A 19,638-nucleotide genomic window follows, 5' to 3' on the forward strand; every position below is an offset into this window, starting at 1 on the left:
GTACTCAATTCCCCACATGATCTGCCTGCTGACTGGAAGATACTTCAGCCTGAAAGGAGAAACATTTAAGTAAAATGCAGGCAATAAAGAAAAATTCATAAGAGACAGAGGGTAGGATGTACAGACGCCTCTGTGAATTTACAGAATGAAGATTATCAAAAGTAAGAACCTAATCTTTCATTCTGTTACATCCACTCTAGAGTCTGTACAGTAGGTGACGTACCAAAGCAATGGCAACGACTAATGTGGGATAGAAGTGCCTGCCTGCAATACAGAGGCCCCAAAATTGGCGTAAGACCGAGCCTCCACAACCACTCTGTAAAACCGTGTAAAGAGATGAAAAAACGACCAAGTGGCCGTTCAACAAATCTTGTCTGGATGAATGAAATGAGACTTCGCCCATAAAGCTGCAACACCTCTGGTCGAGTAAGCTTTTAAGAGAAACCAGCGGTTGCTTACCACAGGCGATGTAAGTCGATGAAAAGGCCATGCAAATCCAACTGGTAATAAAGGCCTTGGACACTGGACTACCTCGTCAGGACAAACAGATGGGCAGAAAGACGTAACTCGGTGGTTCTCCCTAAGTAATGAAGAAAGACTTTCCACATGTTCAACTTCCTTGAGATCATATCTATAGGCTCTGACCCTGTGGAACAAAAAACAGGAAGACAAACTGATTGACAGGGAAACCCGAAACCATTTTTGGAAGAAATTAAATTACTATATGGAGGAAAGCCCCCATCTCCATGATCCAGAGAAAGGGCTTCCTACAAGTGATAGCATGCAACTCAGAAATATGCTTCGCCAAACCAATTGCCATGAGGAACACTATCTTAACTGTAAGGTTCAGAAGGGATACATTTTTAAGTGGCTCAAAAGGAGCTTCCACAAGCCCCTTCAGCACAACCCTGAGATTCCACATAGGAAAAGGCTGTTGTAGGAGTGGCCACAAACGAAGCACCCACTTGAGAAATTTGATCACATCTAGAGAATGACATGGGGAAAAAAAATTGTTCCCCGTTTCTGCCCCGTCCTAGTGAGCTCGGTCCCCGTCTCCACAAACCATTTGATTCCATTCATACAAGCCTTGAATAGTTTTATACTGAACTTATTATATTAAAGTATACAAAAAAACAATATTCTGTACAATTTTCATTTTATAAATCAGCGTCTTCTCCCCACTCTCTTCCCATTTCCCTTCAGCATCTTATCCTCATTCCTTCAGCGACTTCTCTTCCCCATTTCCCTTCAGCATCTTCAGCCCACTCTCTCCACTTCCCTTCAGCGCACAAAAGCAAGCAAGCAAGCAATTTTATATCATTTTCATTCTATTCATTCATAGAAATTAAAGTCTAAATATAGCCAGTCACATAACAAAACATGATTTTACAAAAATAATTCCCTTATACTAATTTTAATTGTTAATTTCGGGTCCTTAGTAGAATCGATACACCTAGAATTGTACTTACATAACTGCTCTTGTGAAATCACATGACCTAAGTCTATGGGTGGGGCAAAGCCCAGCTTTGAGCGACAGGATAGAGATCCAATAGAAAGATTGAAACCCATTCTATGGCAAATATCATTTAATAGCAGCCTATCAGTATGAAATGGTTTGACACCGAACTTCTAAAAATGAAACAACTAGCTAGACGACTGGAAAGAATTTGGGAAAAAACAGGAGAATTGGCAGACCATAACAAATGGAGAGCCAACATAAAAAGCTACAAACAACTGATATAAGATAAACATAAAGCATTCTACTCTACCAAAATCAACTTATCTTGCAATGGTTCACAAGGAATCAATACAAAAGAGCTGTTCAACTTGATCACAAATTTATTTGACACCACTCGCTACACTCTACCCGTCCACAACATTAAGTTACCCTCTGCAAATGATTTAGCACTACATTTCGAATCAAAAATTAAAAACCTAAGAAACAATTGTTCAACAAATGACCCCAGTGATCATCAAATAGCTAACATACAAGGAAACGAAATACCAGCAGATATGATCTGGACTGGAGTTCCTTTCAAGACTTAGAATGGAATGATTATACCACACTATATAACAAATACTCTAAATCATATTGCGTTCTAGACTCATGTCCCCCGGAAATTATGAAAGCGGCACCATTAGAATTTAAACTATCGTTGCTACATTATTTAGCCCATAACCTAAAAAATGGGAAGTTCCTCACTAACAACAGTCACATAATAATAACCCCAATCCTAAAAAACAGTAAGGAATCATCAGCTCTAGTACCCATCTACAGACCAGTAGCATCCATTCCATTTTTTGTGAAAATCATGGAGGGATTGGTGCACGCCCAATTGATGGAATATCTTAATCAGTTCTCTCTTCTACGTGAAACTCAATCCCAGTTTAGACCTTTATTCAGTACAGAGACAGTAATTGCGGCTATCCTAGATAATCTACATCTATTGTTTAGCAAGGGCCTCAATGCCCTGATTATGCAATTTGATATGAGCTCTGCCTTTGATCTAGTAGACCATGGGAAAATGCTACAATGCCTAGACGTTATTGGTATTAGGGATGAGGTGTTGGACTGGTTTCGTGGCTTCCTTATGTCCCGTACTTATCAGGTACGTTTTAATTATGATCTCTCCAATACCTGGAGCAATCCATCCAGTGTGCCGCAAGGGTCACCGCTATCCCCATTGCTTTTCAATGTCTACATGTCCTCACTGGGTGTGCAATTAACACAGCTGGGGATAAAATTATTCAGTTACGCAGATGACTTTACGATTATCATCCCATTTGCAAACTTTATCTCGGAAACTATTCCCAAAGCATCAGATGCTATAAATCTGATGGAGCAATGGATGACTGACTTCAAGCTCAAACTTAATTCAGAAAATACCAAATTTTTTGTTGCTTCACCACACCTGCTTGACACCAAAACACCATTATGCATCAATAAACTTAGTTACCCTATTCAGTCTACCATGAAGATATTGGGTGTAACTCTGGATCAATGCCTAACCATGAAAGACCAGGTGGACTCCTTAATCAGAAAGGGTTTTTTCACTCTCTGGAAACTTAGATCCATCAAATCATACTTTGATACATCAGCATTCAGAATCCTAGTACATTCCCTCGTACTAAGTCGACTTGATTACTGTAACATCGCCTATTTAGCAATCTCCCAAAAGAATATGCGACGTTTACAACTATTGCAAAATGCAGCGGTCAGACTAATCTTCGGGCTACAGAAATTTGATCACGTGATACCTTACTACCAGCAGTTGCACTGGATGCACGCGTAAAGTTTAAGTTCGCTTGCCTCTGCTTTAAAGTACTATACGGACTAGCCCCTAAATACTCCTTTTCAGCCAACAGACACAAGAGAAGCTCACACTCGAACTTCGTTTCCCCCCACAGTGAGAGGATGAAACTGAAAAAACATCATGAACACCTTCTCTCACATCAGGCAGCATTATGGGGTAAAGATCTAAAACAATTGCTTTCGCCCACTACCTGTGAGAAATTCAGGAAGCGCCTTAAAACATATCTGTTCCTTAAACATCTAGACAGCTGACCCGTACATCTCTTTCCCCTCAATACGGTTCTCTTGACCTATTAACAACTTTCTTTCACCTCTTTAAGTTCTATCAATTTGTACCTTCTTTTAATCTTTTGTAAACTGCATAGAACTTCACGGTACTGCAGTATATAAACTGTTGTTATTATTATTATTATGATGGGCGGGAAATATTGTCCAATATGAAAGGAGGGGTTCGCAGTTTTCTTTGCATGCTTGGCGGTGGAACCGATGTTGCTCCTCCTTTCCTCTTTCCACTCCCTCCCTCGTCCCACAAGGCACACCGGGGTCGCAGGGTTTCCTGAACACTAAGTAGAAATACAGTAGATGTATGGGACTAGGAGGGACAGTTGGGTGCTATAAAAAAGTGGTGAAATCACAAGAACATAAGAAGTTGCCTCCGCTGAGGCAGACCAGAGGTCCATCCTGCCCAGCGGTCCACTCCCGCGGCGGCCCATCAGGCCCACTGCCTGAACAGTGGTCCCAGACTAATTTTGTAACTTACCTCTAATCCTAGCCCTAAACCTACCTCCACTCCTATCTGTACCCCTCAATCCCTTTGTCCTCCAGGTACCTATCCAAACCTTCTTTGAAGCCCTGTAGCGTGCTCCTGCTTATCACATCTTCCGGTAGTGCGTTCCATGTATCCACCACCCTCTGGGTGAAAAAGAACTTCCTAGCATTTGTCCTAAACCTGTCCCCTTTCAATTTTTACGAGTGCCCCCTTGTACTTGTGGTTCCCCATAATTTGAAAAATCTGTCCCTGTCTACTTTTTCTACTCCCTTCATGATCTTGAAGGTTTCTATCATGTCTCCTCTAAGTCTCCGCTTTTCCAGGGAGAAAAGCCCCAGCTTTTTCAGTCTGTCAGTATATGAGAGGTCCTCCATGCCCTTTATTAGCTTAGTTGCTCTTCTCTGGACTTTCTCAAGTACCGCCATGTCCTTCTTGAGGTACGGCGACCAGTACTGAACACAGTACTCCAGGTGCGGGCGCACCATTGCACGATACAGTGGCAGGATGACTTCCTTCGTCCTGGTCGTGATACCCTTCTTAATGATACCCAACATTTTGTTGGCTTTCCTTGCGGCAAGGATTACTAGATGTCTTTCAGCAGCCCCCCCCCCCCCACCCCTCACATTACTGTGGCGATTTTCTTTTCTTTTTTTTTTTGTCTTCCAACTGCCCGAGCCGGCTAAGTCGCGTATGGCTGCCGAAACTTCTCCTCTGATGCAACTTCCTGTTTCCGGTTGCATCAGAGAAGTTTCGGCAGCCACATGTGACTTGATGAAAGCTGGCTCAGGCAGCTGGAAGACAAAAAGAAAATCGTCACGGTAATGGGGAGGGAGATGCCCAATCGGTGATTCCGCGCGCGTTCCCTCTCTTAACTGCGGGAGATAAGGTCAGTCACCGCTCCACGTGGCGGTGAATGGCCTTGTCCCCGTACCCACGGCAATGACTTTTTTTCCTCCCACCATTTCAGCAGGTTATCCGCGGCAAGCCACTGGTAACAGCTACCGTGTCATTCTCTAATCACATCTAGATGACTCGTAAGCACGCTGGAACCGTAGTGCGCTCTTAAATCAGGAAAAACCTGCCACCTGTAACATGAGGGAAACTACCGCTAGGCCCTTCTCTAGACCTGCCTGGAGAAAAGCCAAGACAACCAGAATGAGACCATATAATGGGCTCCACTTGTGCCCTGGCACACCATAGCTAGAAAGCCTTCCAAGTCCTGGCTTAAGTTGCTATAATAGAGGGCTTCTTGGACCTCAACAAAATAGCAATGACCATGGCAGGGTAACCCCTCCGAATCAAGACCTGGCGCTCAAGAGCCATGCGCTGGAGGCTTTCCATGGGAACTGGACACTGAATGAGGAGGTCACGATGAAGAGAGAGCTTAAGTTTTCCATCCCTCTGAAATCGGACAAAATCTGTATTCTACGAATGGCGATGCAAGTCCGAGGTCACAAGGATCACCAGGTCCAGATGAGTGGCTAGGCTATCCTGCAAATGACTTGACACTCCATGGGGCCAAGGCTGGAAAATGTAAAGGAGATCCAGATTTGGCCAGAGCTGAACCAAGGCATCTAAGCATAAGCTTCCTGGCTCTGTTCAACAACTGAAGAAGCACTTGACTGAAACCATCAAGTCTATCTTCAGCTAGCCAAAACAACACACAATGAGATAAAATGCACCCTGCGAGAGGTGATCTCTCAGTGACTCAGAAAGACTGCTTGCCCAGTTTTCACTCCAGACACATGCACCAGAGAGAGCTTGAAGGTGCAGCTCCATCCAATGGAACAGCATCTGAGCCTCCCAACTCAAGAGAGTACTCCTGGTGTCTCGCAGTCCTAGAGAAACCCCAACAATCAACCTCCAATACAAGGAGGGGCAGCTGAAAACCAGGCAACATAGGGACTTCTTAGAAGAGGGGCTGCCCTGATTGAGATACTAAAGCACTGTGCGATTACCACAGGGCAGATGATGCTGAATTCTAGAGAAACCTGCGTGAGGGATGTATGCTATCTGGAAAAAGAGTTAGAATGGCAGTCCACAACACTCTGGATCTTTGAATGGAAGCCTGCTCAACATCACCTTACAGGCCAAATCTCCAGCCCAGTAGCAGATTCAAAACGTCCTGCAAGCCCAACACTGCATAAGTCAAAAACCTGACTAGAGCTCTGTAGGATTACAAGGCATCCGCCACATAATTTATGCCCTCCAGCACTAGCTGTGGGTGGGCGTCCTCCCATGTGACTGGCACGTGCCACAAATGAGGCCGCTGCTGCTGCCTTAATGCCCAAAGAATCCATCTCAAAAAATCTTTAAAACCATGTCAACCCTGTGATCCTGGAAGTCTTTAAACAGCACTCCCTTCTACACTAGGGAGGGCTGTGCGCTTGGTGACCTGAGCCACTGCCAAATCAGCTTCGGGCTGCTCAAACAGCTGCTGAAATTCTATTAATAGAATAAGGCTTAGATATAGCATAGATCAGTCTGAAAAAAAACTCTCAGGAGTGTCCCACTGTTCCAAGACTAGGGCAGTGAGAACTGAATGTGCAGGAAAAAATATGCCAGAGTCTTAAAGTGACTCATGACAGTACACTGAGATGTGGAGGGCTGAATCTCCAGCTTTAGTACCTTTATGGCATCCACAACATAGTGGGTGGACACTGACTGAGAGCCAGCGTATGGAGGGTCATTACCTAGATCATGGCTCCCCTAGGTATCCTGCTGAACCATTCTACAAAGGGTACCAATATCATCCAGGATGGAGGCAGTGACTGACCACAAAAGAGGCAGAGTATCAATGTGCCAACTAAGGCACTCTGGGTCCATAGGAGCCTGGGCAGAAGGGACTCATGCAAGGACCCCAGCAAAAAAAGGCACCGGCTTGGAAGAATGTGGCAAGCCCGCTGGCTGCACTATGTGAGCCGGGTCCATAAGATAAGCTCTCCACATGAGCTGGATCAAGCCCAGGGAAAGGCCACACACCTGGGCAGAAGCAGTGTCTCAATGGATCTCCAACAAGGCCTATAAAAAGTCCTTGGAGTGCTTGCATTTCGCACTACTACCAAAAACGGGCACTAGGTGGGATATTTTCTCAATTCTAGACTCACTTTGGCTCCTCAGCCCTAGAGGACCCAGAGGAGATGAGGCTCAAAGCTCCCACCCCCTCCCCTCATGAGTTGCAGAATGCAGTACAAAGACACTTCTCTGCTGGCAGACAGGCACAATCCTCACATGAATTTCATAGATTAAGGGCTGAAGAGTCTATCCCTAATGATTTTATGCAAAATCAAGTGGTATTGAGGCAGAAAATAAAAACTTTGAAAAAAAGATCAATAAAAACCAAGATGGCCAGCATCAGTAAATTTGATTTGAAAAAATAAAACACACCAAAACTGGGGTTCTGGAGGTGGGAGACATGAACTCTACCCCCAGAAATTGTAAAAAAAAAAAAAAAAATGCTGTTTTAAGACTACACCGATTCTCCCATGGGATATAATGGAGGTGTATTGACTGCAGCTGAAGAGAAATGAATTTCTGCCTCAAAAGTGCTCCAGACAGTCCAATCTTCAAGATCTTCGGACTGCCAGTCAGACGGACCCAGACCGAAACCTCCACCCCCTTGAAACCTTTCTACATGACCAGGGGCGAGAAAACACAGCCTATGCCCTGATACCCCAAGGGCTGTAACTCAGAATGCAAACAGCCTGTGCTTAAGCCTCTGGCAAAGTCAGAAGGCAAGCTAGCTCCAAGGAGGATGGGCCCCGAGCCCAAAAGGTGGCACACTGCAGGCTGGCTCCACAGGTTCATGCAGAGCTTGCACTGTGAAGCTGTAGTCCAGTTCAGCAGAAACTGCTTCCTTTCCCGGGCAGAGAACCATTTCAAAGGGGATCTCACGCCACCGAAACAAACACAAACAAACGAACTTAAGATGAAAAAATAAGAAAAAAAAGCAGAGCAAATCAGAAAGACTTCTGCATGGTTCGCTTCCAGAAATGAAAATTGCAGGGGGCTCTGTGTTCCTCAATCATGTGAGTGGAGCAGATAAAGAAAATGTGTGGATTTCTGCAAGTCCTGGTTCGCGGGCATAGGTACAGACTCCAGAGAGGATGTAACAGAAGAAGGGTTATTTAACTGTTAACCCTGGTTACATAAGAACATAAGAATTGCCACTACTGGGTCAGACCAGTGGTCCATTGTGCCCAGCAGTCTGCTCATGCGACGGCCCTTAGGTCAAAAACCAGTGCCCCGAGACTAGCCTTACCTGCGTAACTATGTCTCATTGCAGAAAATGGGACCTGTATTGCAATAGCAAGAGTTAGTGGTAAGATAATACCCAACTTAACAGTAGCACATTTTGATAATGCCCCCCACCCCCCTAAATTTTAAATTTACTTCTACAGAGAAACAAAAAAAGTTTTGCCTTGTGGTATATTTTAATTACATTGTAGACATGATACTTTTCTCTTAGTAATGTATTTTGTACAACAAACAACAATTAAATCCTTAAACCAAAAATAACAAATTCATCCGTTATCAATCTATTCAACAGCTAAGAATAAAGTAAAAAGAGAAAAAAAAATACCAGATGGTGTTGCTTTGTTAGCCATTTGAGCACTGCTGGGCAGGTTCGGTTCTCGTGCAATATGTCCATGCCCGCCTTGCGAATTCTTATCCCACAAGTTCACGTTCTTATAGTTATAGCTGCTAGGGTCTCCCCAAGCAGAAGTTCCATCATCAATGTCTATTTTTCTATTGATTGACTGAGGGGATGGTTCCTCCCAGCCACTAGGCTCCTCATTTTTTAGGATAGTTGGCTGCGGCCCACTTTTCCAGCTTGAATTTGGTCGGCTACTGCCTGATGGAGGTGGCTGTGAGGGTCCAGTCCAAGATCCAGCACCTTCCTGCTGCTTATTCCAAGAGCTTGCTGGCCTACTTGACTCATTCCAGCCCTGGGATCTTTTGCAGTCATCCCAACCACTTTTTGGAACAGAATTGTTGTTAGGCCCATTGCCCCAAGTCCCAATCTCATGTTGTCCACCATCACCCCAACTTGGTGCAGTTTTATTTCCTGAACTATCCCATTCACTACCACTTTTCACTGTGTCTGTGTCTTCTCCATTTCCCCAGCCATTTTTTCCAGAAGACCACCCTTGATTTGGCTGTCGTCCACTCCAACTTTGTTCTTTGTTGCAAGTACTGTCATTCCAAGAAGATGTTTTATCATCTGGTCTTCCTCCTCCACCAGCACCAGCACCCATACCCCCACCCCAGCTGGAGGAATTTTTATAATCACTCCACCCAGCTGTATTTTTGGAGTCTTTCCATTCTGTTGGAGTACTGGGCTCTCCCCATCCAGACTTGTTTTGATTGCACTGGCTGGGTACATCAGCCCAACCCCCTGAGCTCTTTGTCTGTGTGGTGGAGCTCTCCCATCCCTCAGTCCCTTTATCAGCTTTCACCTCCAACCTTGGCAACTCTTCAGTCTCCCAAACTGTGTCTTGCTTGATTTGAGTTTGGCCCCAACCAGTGTTGGAAAGCACTCGAGGGTCCAAGTCAGTTCTGTTCAGCATAGACTGCAAGACTGCCTGACAATCAGGGAGTGGAACCCGGTGAGTTCTACGGCCAGAAGTGAGACTGTCACTGCTTCCTGCTTTGTGATTGCTTCCAGTGCTTTGACCTCCAACCTCACTTCCCGTAGAGCTAGAAGCTCTTCCCCAACAGGGAGCCTGGGAATTGCCTTGATTTTCTGGAAGGAGATGGCCCTTTTGATTGTCCCATGCACTGGTGCTAGAATTTGGTTGGTTCGGACCATTCCATTCTCCAATTTTCAGGTCATCAGACCCAGTTGGCTGTTTCCATTCTCCCTGAGACACCCTAGGTGCCGTTTTGCTGCCTTCACCCCACTTGTTTTCATTTGGGTCCTGAGGTCCAAGGTTCCAAGACCTGCCACCTGTACACCTGCTATTATCCCAAGTCTCACTTCTTGACCCATTAGATTTTTGAGTAGAAGGTCCCTTCCAAGAGTCTTCCCTATCTTTTCCATTGTTCCCATTGTTTCCAGAATTATTCTGCCCAGAGACCATATCAGTTCCAGAAGGCCCCCTAATTGTACCCCAGGATCCAACATTTGGAGTTTTCCTGTCTCCAGTGCATTGAGAGGGGGCATCAGTGTTCCTGGAAGGGTTCCCGGAAGGGTTCCCTAAGCCCATTCCGAAGGGTATTCCCTTATTCTCCATAGGATTAAGTGAGCTTAAGTTCAAAGAGTTAGTGTTTCCATTTTTTGGTCCATCAGTGTTATGAAGTTGAGCCTGCTCTCTGCCCGAGACAAAATTAACACCCGCATTTTCCATCTTTGACTGCAGTTCCCTAGAGGTTTGACCTAATGTGCTAAGCTGTGCATTAGAGTTTCCATTTTCAGGTTCCAAAATCCCTTTCCTGGAATTGCCTTCTTGGACCAAAGCTGGCCAGGCAGATGGGTTGTTATTTGGATTAAAATTGCTGAAACCAGAACCTGGACTAATTTTGTCCTGTCCACTTATGTTCCTCCAGTTTCCATGTCCATTGTTGCTTTCGGTAGTAGGATTGGAAGATTGAACAGATTTAGCTTTGGAGTCAGATTTCCAGACCCCAAGAGTACATTCATTCCCAGTGTTTGCAGACTGGCACTGGCTTCCTTTTCCTTTGTTACTAGTGGTGCTTCCCGACAAGGAGCTTTTCTCCAAACTGGAGTTTGAGGCACTGTTGTTGCTGTCGGTGTTTTCAGAAGGTGGCTCAGTGTCTCTGCTGGCGATACAAGGCCACTCTTCCATATCAGACCCGTCTACAATCACCTTGTCCCAGATGTGAGGAGAGTTGGCGGTGGTGCCATTGTTGGAGGCAGCTCCAGGGCCCCAAGTAGAATTTGCATAATTTGAAGTAGCAGCACCACCAGTCGTTGAATCTAGGTTAAAAAATAAAGTGGTCAGTTATACTCCTTAGTTAACTTTCTAAAAAGATCCGATATTATGCATAAATTATTACACATACAGTTCATTATAATGTTCCATTCCTCAAAATGCCTACAATTTGTAGCACATGCTGGAACAGTGGCATCAAACAACTAGACACCTTCAACATGCTTTATAAGATATCATCTTACTATAAAAAGAAGGAGTCTCATGCACAAACACCAGCTGCTGCAACTGAATAAATTAAAATACTGTGAGCTGTGGCAAACTCCTTTATTTCAGGAACAACCAAACCAAATTTTTTTTAAAAAAGCTTCACAATTAGACAAGCAAACTTCTGAGATCAGTTAGACAATCAGGCACTGTGTGATTTCATATAAATTTTTTTTTTTTTTTTTTTGTTGCAAATGCCATAGCAATATGTATATGATTCCATAAGAAGAGGCAGATGGGCTGTGTGAGATACTGCTGTTTAAGAAGACCAATTTCCTAACGTGTAGCAGATGTTATCTATGGACACCAGGATAAAAGTCCTTCCAGAAAGATAATATCAAACAGAGCATGTGTAGCACATTTCCAGCTTTGAAAAATTATAGAAGCTTTTGAAAAGCTTTACCATGCATACAAACAATTTCCTGCTTCATAGGACAATCTCCTTCTTTATAATAGTTTAATGCGAGAACTTCTATGCTGCTGTTCATAGATCAACTGCTACAGGATAAGAAACTCAATTTTCTCATAGTGCAACCAAGATCTCAATCCCTCACAGATGGGGCTTTGTAGCTATAAATTGCTTTACACAGAATGAGACATGTTTGATAGCAATATGCCTTTTTTTCAGAAAACAGCCTGGAAATTTAGAAAATTGGACCTGGGGGGCAGAGTTAGATTCTAGAGAATGATACGGGGATAAATTATTCCCAGTCCTTACAGGATCTCATATTCCGATCCCATCCCCACCAAGTTCTTTTCCAATCTCTGCCCCATTCCTGCAAGCTCTGACTTCATCTGCACAAGCCTCAAACACTTTAAAATCCTAAGTGTTTGAGGCTTGTACGGCTAAGGGAGCTTACAGGAATGGGGCAGAGACAGCGACAAAACTTGCGGGGACAGAATGGGGAAATTGAGTTCCTGCAGGGACACATTTCTCCCCGTGTCATTCTCTATTAGATTAAAAAACACAAAGAAGCTTTGGAGAGCAGACAAGCCAAACAATAAAGAGATGTGACTTATTGAACTGATGTCCACACTGCAGCCCTGCAAATCTCTTCCATGGATGTTGTTTCTCAAGTAACAAAACAAAAAAGCAGTAATTCCATAACCAAATATCAAAACAAGTGGAATGAAACAAAAATTAACTTTGTCAATTCAATTGCACTGATAGATCATAAATGGAAGAATGCAAAACCTCAGACCATATTGCTGTGTAACAGCCAAAGGCTATTGACAAATGCAATGTTATGGTTTCAATCATTGGTCCGCCTCCATCTTTTTTATATGAATGCAATAATTCATTAAATGCTATAATTGATATTTTTTTAAAAAAATTTCAATAAACTTTATAATTTTGTGTAAATAAGTTATTGTGATTGTCAAAGTTAATAATAGTGTTGTATGAGGTCATATAAAAAATTCTGTGCAACATGGAAATTTTGTGCAAAACGGCAATTCTGTGCAAAAATAGCAGTTTAATCATATATAGATGAAGATTTCAAAATTTATCAATTGGAACTCAAATAGAAGTCTGGCAAGTTCATAAAAGATGGGCTGTGCACTTGCCAGACTTCTAGTAAGAACAACAGAGCCAAAAAACTTCATCACTCAAAGTTTGAGGTGGTTTAGCAGTGCAATGTCGGTTCCCTGAAGCAGTACCGAAATGTAGCATGTTGGTACCAGTTAATTTCAAGCTAAGTCTGATTTTTTCAAGTAATTGATTCAAGATGTAGAGCTTATAGCCATTCAGGCAATTGCAAGTTGAATACCTACCACTGTCACTGTTCTGACACTGTATTGAACAATGCGATGATTGGGTGGTGAGGCGGTTTTATTTGCCTTCATGTCTCTGAGCATTAGTTTTACAGCAGTTGCTGGACATTTGCTTTCATTTCATTATAAAAGAAAATAGATTTGGGTGGCTTTTATCTTGATGCGATTAGATCACTTTATTGTAACCCGAGGGCTTCTCTTTTGATTAATGGAACCAGGACTGATTCCTTTCCTATTTTTCGGGGTACTCGGCAGGGTTGCCCCCATTCCCCCCCTTCTTTTTCTGATTGCTCTGGAATCGTTGCTTTGTACTCTTAGGGGATTTGCTGCTGTTCAGGGCCTCCAAATTGGGGGGATCGAGTTGAAGACTCTTGCTTTTGCCGATGATTTATTCTTAATCCTCACTCGACCTGAGGTTTCTCTGCCTACTGCGCTAGATCTTCTTTCTGAGTTTGGTTTTTATTCTGGTCTTACACTTAATTTGGATAAGTCCTTCGCTTTGCCCTCTTCTCCCGACCTTCGTCGCTCTTGGAGGGGGGTGTTCCCCCTTCAATGGGCTGATTCTTCTTTGAAATATTTGGGAGTGCTCCTTCCTTTGGATTTGTCCACTTTATATCGATTGAACGTAGAGCCTTTATTTCTGGCTCTTCAAAATAAGTTGCAACTTTGGGGAAATCTACCCTTTTCTCTTTTGGGCCGTGTGTATTTGTACAATATGCTTATTGTTCCGTGTTGGCTCTATGTTTTCCAGGTTCTTCCTTTGTTCTTGACATCTCGGGATGAACACCGCTTAGAACGCCTAGTCCAACGCTTTCTTTGGCGAGGGAAGAAGCCCCATCTCCCTTATAAACGGGCGACGATACCGTGGTACAAGGGCGGATTGGGTTTACTGAATCTTCGCTATCTCACCATTGGTTGTGGAATGCGCCACATCAATGATTTTTTCAGAGGGACTTCTATTTTCACTGCTACCCACTTGGAACTTTATTGTTTTCGCTCTACTCATTTTAGTGCTTATTTCCACTCGCTTCCCTCAACTGAGCCTGAATCTCTTTCAACAAAGGTGCTGCATCGTCCCTTGCGGAAGGTTTGGCGCTGGGTCTGTAAGTTTCACTCTCTTTCTGCCTCCGTCACTCCCTTTCTACCTATACGTTTTAACCCTTCCTTTTTACCAGGGATTGATGGGATGAGCTTTGCTCAGTGGGAAACAAGGGGCATTCATTATGTATTTCACCTAGTTGATGATGTTGGTAAAATTAAATCCTTCGCTAATTTGAGCGAGGAATTTGGTCTCCCGCCCACTGATTACTTTGCTTATATGCAGGTTCATCATTACCTTTCTTCTTTGCCTTTTAGATTTTTACAGGCCTCTTGCCATGAGTTATTATCCACGGCATTTACCATTAGTTCCCAACTTTCTGTTCCCCTTAAATTCCATCATCGCCACTTGAAAGATGAGTCCCCCATGTTTGATTTCACTGGCCCATGGGAAGCTTGGGTAAGTGACCTTGCAATTGCTTTGCCTGATGATGTGATTCACCAGGCAGTCCGTAGATTACCTGCCTTTCGAAAATATACTACCTTTTGGGAGCAACATTATAAGCTGATTTTTCGCTTGTACGTTTCTCCTAGGAGGGCGTATCTCTCAGGCTTTCGTGACACCGCTGCCTGCCCCCGCTGTCACGCTCCTGATGCAGGCCTGGGTCACATGTTCTGGACTTGTTCCCATATACAGACCTTTTGGCATGCTGTGTTTACATTTGTGGAGCGTATTTGGAACATTACGATTCAACGCTCGCCTTTACTGTTGTTTGGAGCTATTCCTCATTATTGCCCTCACCCGAGGGGGGCTGCTACCTTTATTAAATGGACTGTCCTTGTTGCCCTAAAGTGTGTTCTACTGAAGTGGCTTGAGGGGGACGCACCTGATTATACTATTTGGCGCTGCAGGATGATTACTCTCTTGATGTGGGAGAGGCGTGATGTGCAGGACTTTTCCTCCCTCTCAGGCCGTACTTTCCAATATGTCTGGGAACCCTTTTGGACTACTATGACTTCAGTGGCTCGCAGCCGTCTGCTTAATTGCTGACTTTTGTCTTTGCACTGTTTCATGTACCCGATATGCCTGTTCTATTGGTTTCTTATCTGTTTATTATTGTACCATTTGAAGGAGGACCCACCAAAGGAGGGGGGGTTTGGGTGGTTGGGGGGGGAGTTGGGTAGGGTGCTTCAGTTGGGGGGTGGGGTTATTGATATGTTTAAGCCAAAATGTGAGCACATCTGCTGTTACCATTGTCCTCATGATTGTTGTTTATCTTGAGCTCAATAAATATATTTGACTATAAAAGAATATAGAGTGACTTTTCCTTATTTTTTTGGAATTGTTAAGCCCGGCAGTTTTACCTTCTGTCCCTGATGGACTGCCATCTGGCACACATTCCAAGTGCGGCACATGTAAATCCTGCATAGTTATGATAGAAAGAGACAATTTTATCAATCCCTATGATAACAGGGAATATCGTCTACAACATATTACCACTTGTTCATCCAACAAAATAGTATACATTTTAATTTGCCTTTGCAACAGGGTTTACGTTGGGAAAATCACTAGGACTTTACACGTCAGGTTCACAGAACATCGGTCGGCAATCCACACACACAAAATCGGGGCTCCGTTAGTGCAACATTGCCAAGATACAGGACATGGCTTTAGCTGTTTCAAAGCTATAGTTACTGACAGGGTGATCCCAAGTAAGAGAGGTGGCGACCTAGACAAATTGCTCACTCAAACGGAGCAACGTTAAATACATAAGAACATAAGAATTTGCCTCCGCTGGGTCAGACCAAGAGTCCATCGAGCCCAGCGGTCAGCTCCTGCGGTGGCCCATCAGGTCCATGAACTGTAGAGTGATCTCTTGTCTAACCCGTTGATTCCTACTCCCTTATATCCTGAAAAACCCCTTTTTTCCCTTTTATCTATGCCCTTTTTTGCTTCTGTGTCCTCAATTTATCTGTAGCCTTCAATCCCCTTATCCTTCAGGAATTTATCTAGTCCTTCTTTGAAACCCTTTAATGTAGTCTGTCCTATTATATCTTCCGGAAGTGCGTTCCAGGTATCCACCACACTCTGAGTGAAGAAGAACTATCTAGCATTGGTTCTAAACCTGTCCCCTTTCAATTTCTCCGAGTGCCCTCTTGTTTTTGTTGTTCCTAGTACACTGAAGAACCTGTCCCTCCCCACCCTCTCTATGTCTTTCATAATCTTGTAAGTCTCTATCATGTCACCTCTGAATTTTCGCTTTTCCAGGGGGAAGAGCCCCAGTTTCTCTAACCTTTCAGCGTATGAAAGGTTCTCCATACCCTTAATCATTCGTGTTGCTCTTCTCTGGACCCTCTCAAGTATCGCCATATCCTTCCATCGCCCAATACAGCGGCAGGATGACTTCCTTCGTTCTTATTGTAATACCCTTTTTGATAATACCCAACATTCTGTTTGCTTTCTTTGAGGCCGCCGCGCATTGCGCCGTTGGTTTCATTGTTATATCCACCAACACTCCCAAGTCTTTTTCAAGGTTACTTTCCCCCAGTACCAAACCCCCCCCCCCCATTTTGTAGCTGAACATCGAGTTCTTTTTCCCTATATGCATGACCTTGCATTTCCCTATATTGAAGTTCATCTGCCATTTATTCGCCCACTCCTCCAATGTTGTAAGGTCTCTTTGCAGTTCTTCACATTCCCCTATAGTTTTAACCCTGCTACAGTTTAGTGTCATCTGCAAACTTTATAACTTTGCACTTGGTCCCTGCCTCCAGGTCATTTATAAATACATTGAACAGCAGTGGCCAGAGAATAGACCCCTGTGGGACACCGCTCGTTACCCTTCTCCAGCCCAAGTAGTGGCCCTTCACTGCAACCCTCTGCTTTCTGTCTGTCAACCAGTGTTTGATCCATCTATGTACGTCCCCTTCCACCCCGTGGTTCCACAGTTTCCTAAGTAGTCGCTCATGAAATACCTTGTCAAAGGCTTTTCGGAAGTCAAGATATATGATGTCTATGGGGTCCCCTTTGTCCATCTGGCTGTTTATCCCTTCAAAGAAGTGTAGTAAGTTTGTTTGGCTTGATCTTCCTTTGCAGAAGCCATGTTGGCTTGTTTTCATTAGCCTATTCCTTTCTATATGCTCACAGATACTGTCTTTTATCAGTGCTTCTACCATCTTGCCCGGCACTGAGGTCAAACTCACAGGTCTGAAGTTTCCTGGATCACCTCTCGATCCCTTTTTGAAGATAGGTGTGACATTTGCTATTTTATAATCCTCCGGGATCACCCCTGTTTTCAAGGACAGGTTGCAAACTTTTTGATGTATTTCCGCTATTTCGGTTTTCAATTCTTTTAATATCTTTGGGTGGATCCCGTCTGGACCCGGGGATTTGTCGGTTTTCAATCTGTCTATCTGTCGAAGGATATCTTGGAGGCTTACCTCTAATGTCGATAGTTTTTCTTCTTAGTCTCCCTTAAAGATTTCTTCGGATACCGGTATATTGGATGTGTCCTCGCTTGTGAAGACTGACGAGAAGAACATGTTTAATCTGTCAGCCACCTCCTCTTCCCCCTTACCGCTCCTTTTATGTCTCCATCGTCCAACGGTCTCACTTCCTCCCTCGCCGGTTGCTTCCCATTAATATATCTGAAGAAATATTTGAAATTTCCTGCTTCCTTGGCCAGTCTCTCTTCGCATTCTCCTTTTCCTTTCCTGACCACTCGGTGACATTCTTTTTGATGTTCCCTGTGCTCTTTCTGGTTTTCCTCGGTTTTGTCCTTTTTCCACTTCCGGAACGATTGTTTCTTGTCCCGTATCGCTTCCTTCACTGCATTGCTTATCCACACCGGGTCTTTTGTTTGATTCTTTTTGCACCCTTTTCTAAATCTGGGGACATACAGGTTTTGTGCTTCCTGTACCATGTCCTTGAATAGGGACCATGCTTGCTCCACAGTCTATGTTTTTCCTGAGCCTTTCCTGAGTTTCGTTCTCACCACTGCTCTCATAGCATCATAGTTCCCCTTCTTGAAGTTGAGCGTTGTCGCTGTGATTCTTTTCCCTTTTGATGCTCCTACTTCTAGTTTGTACTGGATCATGTTGTGATCTCTGTTTCCTAGTGGTCCTATTACTTCCACTTCCTTTGCAGGTCCCCCCAGCCCGTTGAGTAGTAGGTCGAGAGTTGCATTCCCTCTCGTTGGTTCCTTGACGAGCTGTTCCATGAAGCAGTCCCGCACAGCCTCTAGGAATTCCATTTCCCTTGCGTTGTTTGAGTTTCCAATACTCCAGTCTATCCCGGGGTAGTTAAAGTCCACCATTACCGTGACATTTCCGTTCTTGCATTACCGCCTTAGTTCTGCTTCCAGTTCTTTGTCTTTTGCTTCTGTTTGTCCAGGTGGACGATAGTAAAGTCCCAATTTTATGTCAGGTCCATTTCTTCCTGGTAACTTAACCCATAAAGCACAGTTACTTACTGTAACAGGTGTTATCCAGGGACAGCAGGCAGCTATTCTCACGTATGGGAGCCCCGATGCGGACGCCTCACAAGTAGACTTGCTTGAAGAAACTAGAAGTTTTGAATCGACGCACCACGCATGCACGAGTGCCTTCCCGCCCAACACAGGACGTGTCTCCTCAGTTCAGATAGCTAGCAGAGAAGCCAACCAGGGGAGGTGGGTGGGTTGTGAGAATAGCTGCTTGCTGTCCCTAGATAACACCTGTTACGGTAAGTAACTGTGCTTTATCCCAGGACAAGCAGGCAGGTATTCTCACATATGGGATGGTGGGAGTGTTGGCAACTTAGGAGAATAAATTTGTTTGGCCAAACTGTCCATCCCGTCTGGAGAAAGTATCCAGACAATAGTGAGAAGTGAAGGAATGAACCGAGGACCAAGTAGCAGCCTTGCAAATCTCCTCAATAGGTGTAGATCTGAGGAAAGCTACAGAAGCTGCCATTGCTCTGACTTTATGGGCTGTGACTTTACTGTGAAGTGGAAATCCAGCCTGGGCATAGCAGAAAGAGATACAAGCTACCATCCAGTTGGAGATGGTGCGTTTAGAAATTGGATGTCCAAACTTATTTAGATCGAATGAAACAAAAAATTGAGGAGCAGTTCTGTGTGGTTTGGTGCGTTCCAAGTAGAAGGCCACAGCACGTTTACATGCCAGAGTATGAAGAGCTGATTCTCCAGGATGAGAATGAGGCCTCGGGAAAAACACTGGAAGTACGATGGATTGGTTGAGTTGAAATTCTGAAACCACTTCAGGTAGGAATTTCGGATGAGTACAAAGAACTACCTTGTCATGATGGAACACAGTGAATGGTAGGTCAGCAACTAAAGCTAAAAACTGGCTTACCTTAAATAGATTAGCTTTAAATATAAAAAAAACAAAAGCTCTACTTTTTCCATGGAAACAGGGGTTAAATTTGGGTGCTCCATTTACCATTAATAACATACATCTAGACTTAGTATCATCGTTAAAAATGCTTGGGATTATTATCAATGACAAACTATCGTATCACGAACACATAAGTAATGTTGTCAAATGCTGCTTATATTGCTTACGTTTGATTCGTTCTATTTCCA

At 43.9% G+C, this 19,638-nt stretch overlaps 1 protein-coding gene across 2 annotated transcripts in view; it reads right to left on the reverse strand.

The window, feature by feature from the left end:
- The window catches only part of TNRC6B (trinucleotide repeat containing adaptor 6B), a 712,161-nt gene that overhangs the window by 440,431 nt on the left and 252,092 nt on the right, over window positions 1-19,638 (reverse strand). For both annotated transcript variants that reach the window (XM_033929420.1, XM_033929419.1), the window contains one exon: window positions 8,665-11,022. In XM_033929420.1, the coding sequence (XP_033785311.1) occupies window positions 8,665-11,022 (2,358 nt within the window). The remainder of the gene's footprint in view (window positions 1-8,664; window positions 11,023-19,638) is intronic.

Source organism: Geotrypetes seraphini, chromosome 2 (assembly GCF_902459505.1).
Source record: "Geotrypetes seraphini chromosome 2, aGeoSer1.1, whole genome shotgun sequence".
NCBI lineage: Eukaryota > Metazoa > Chordata > Amphibia > Gymnophiona > Dermophiidae > Geotrypetes > Geotrypetes seraphini.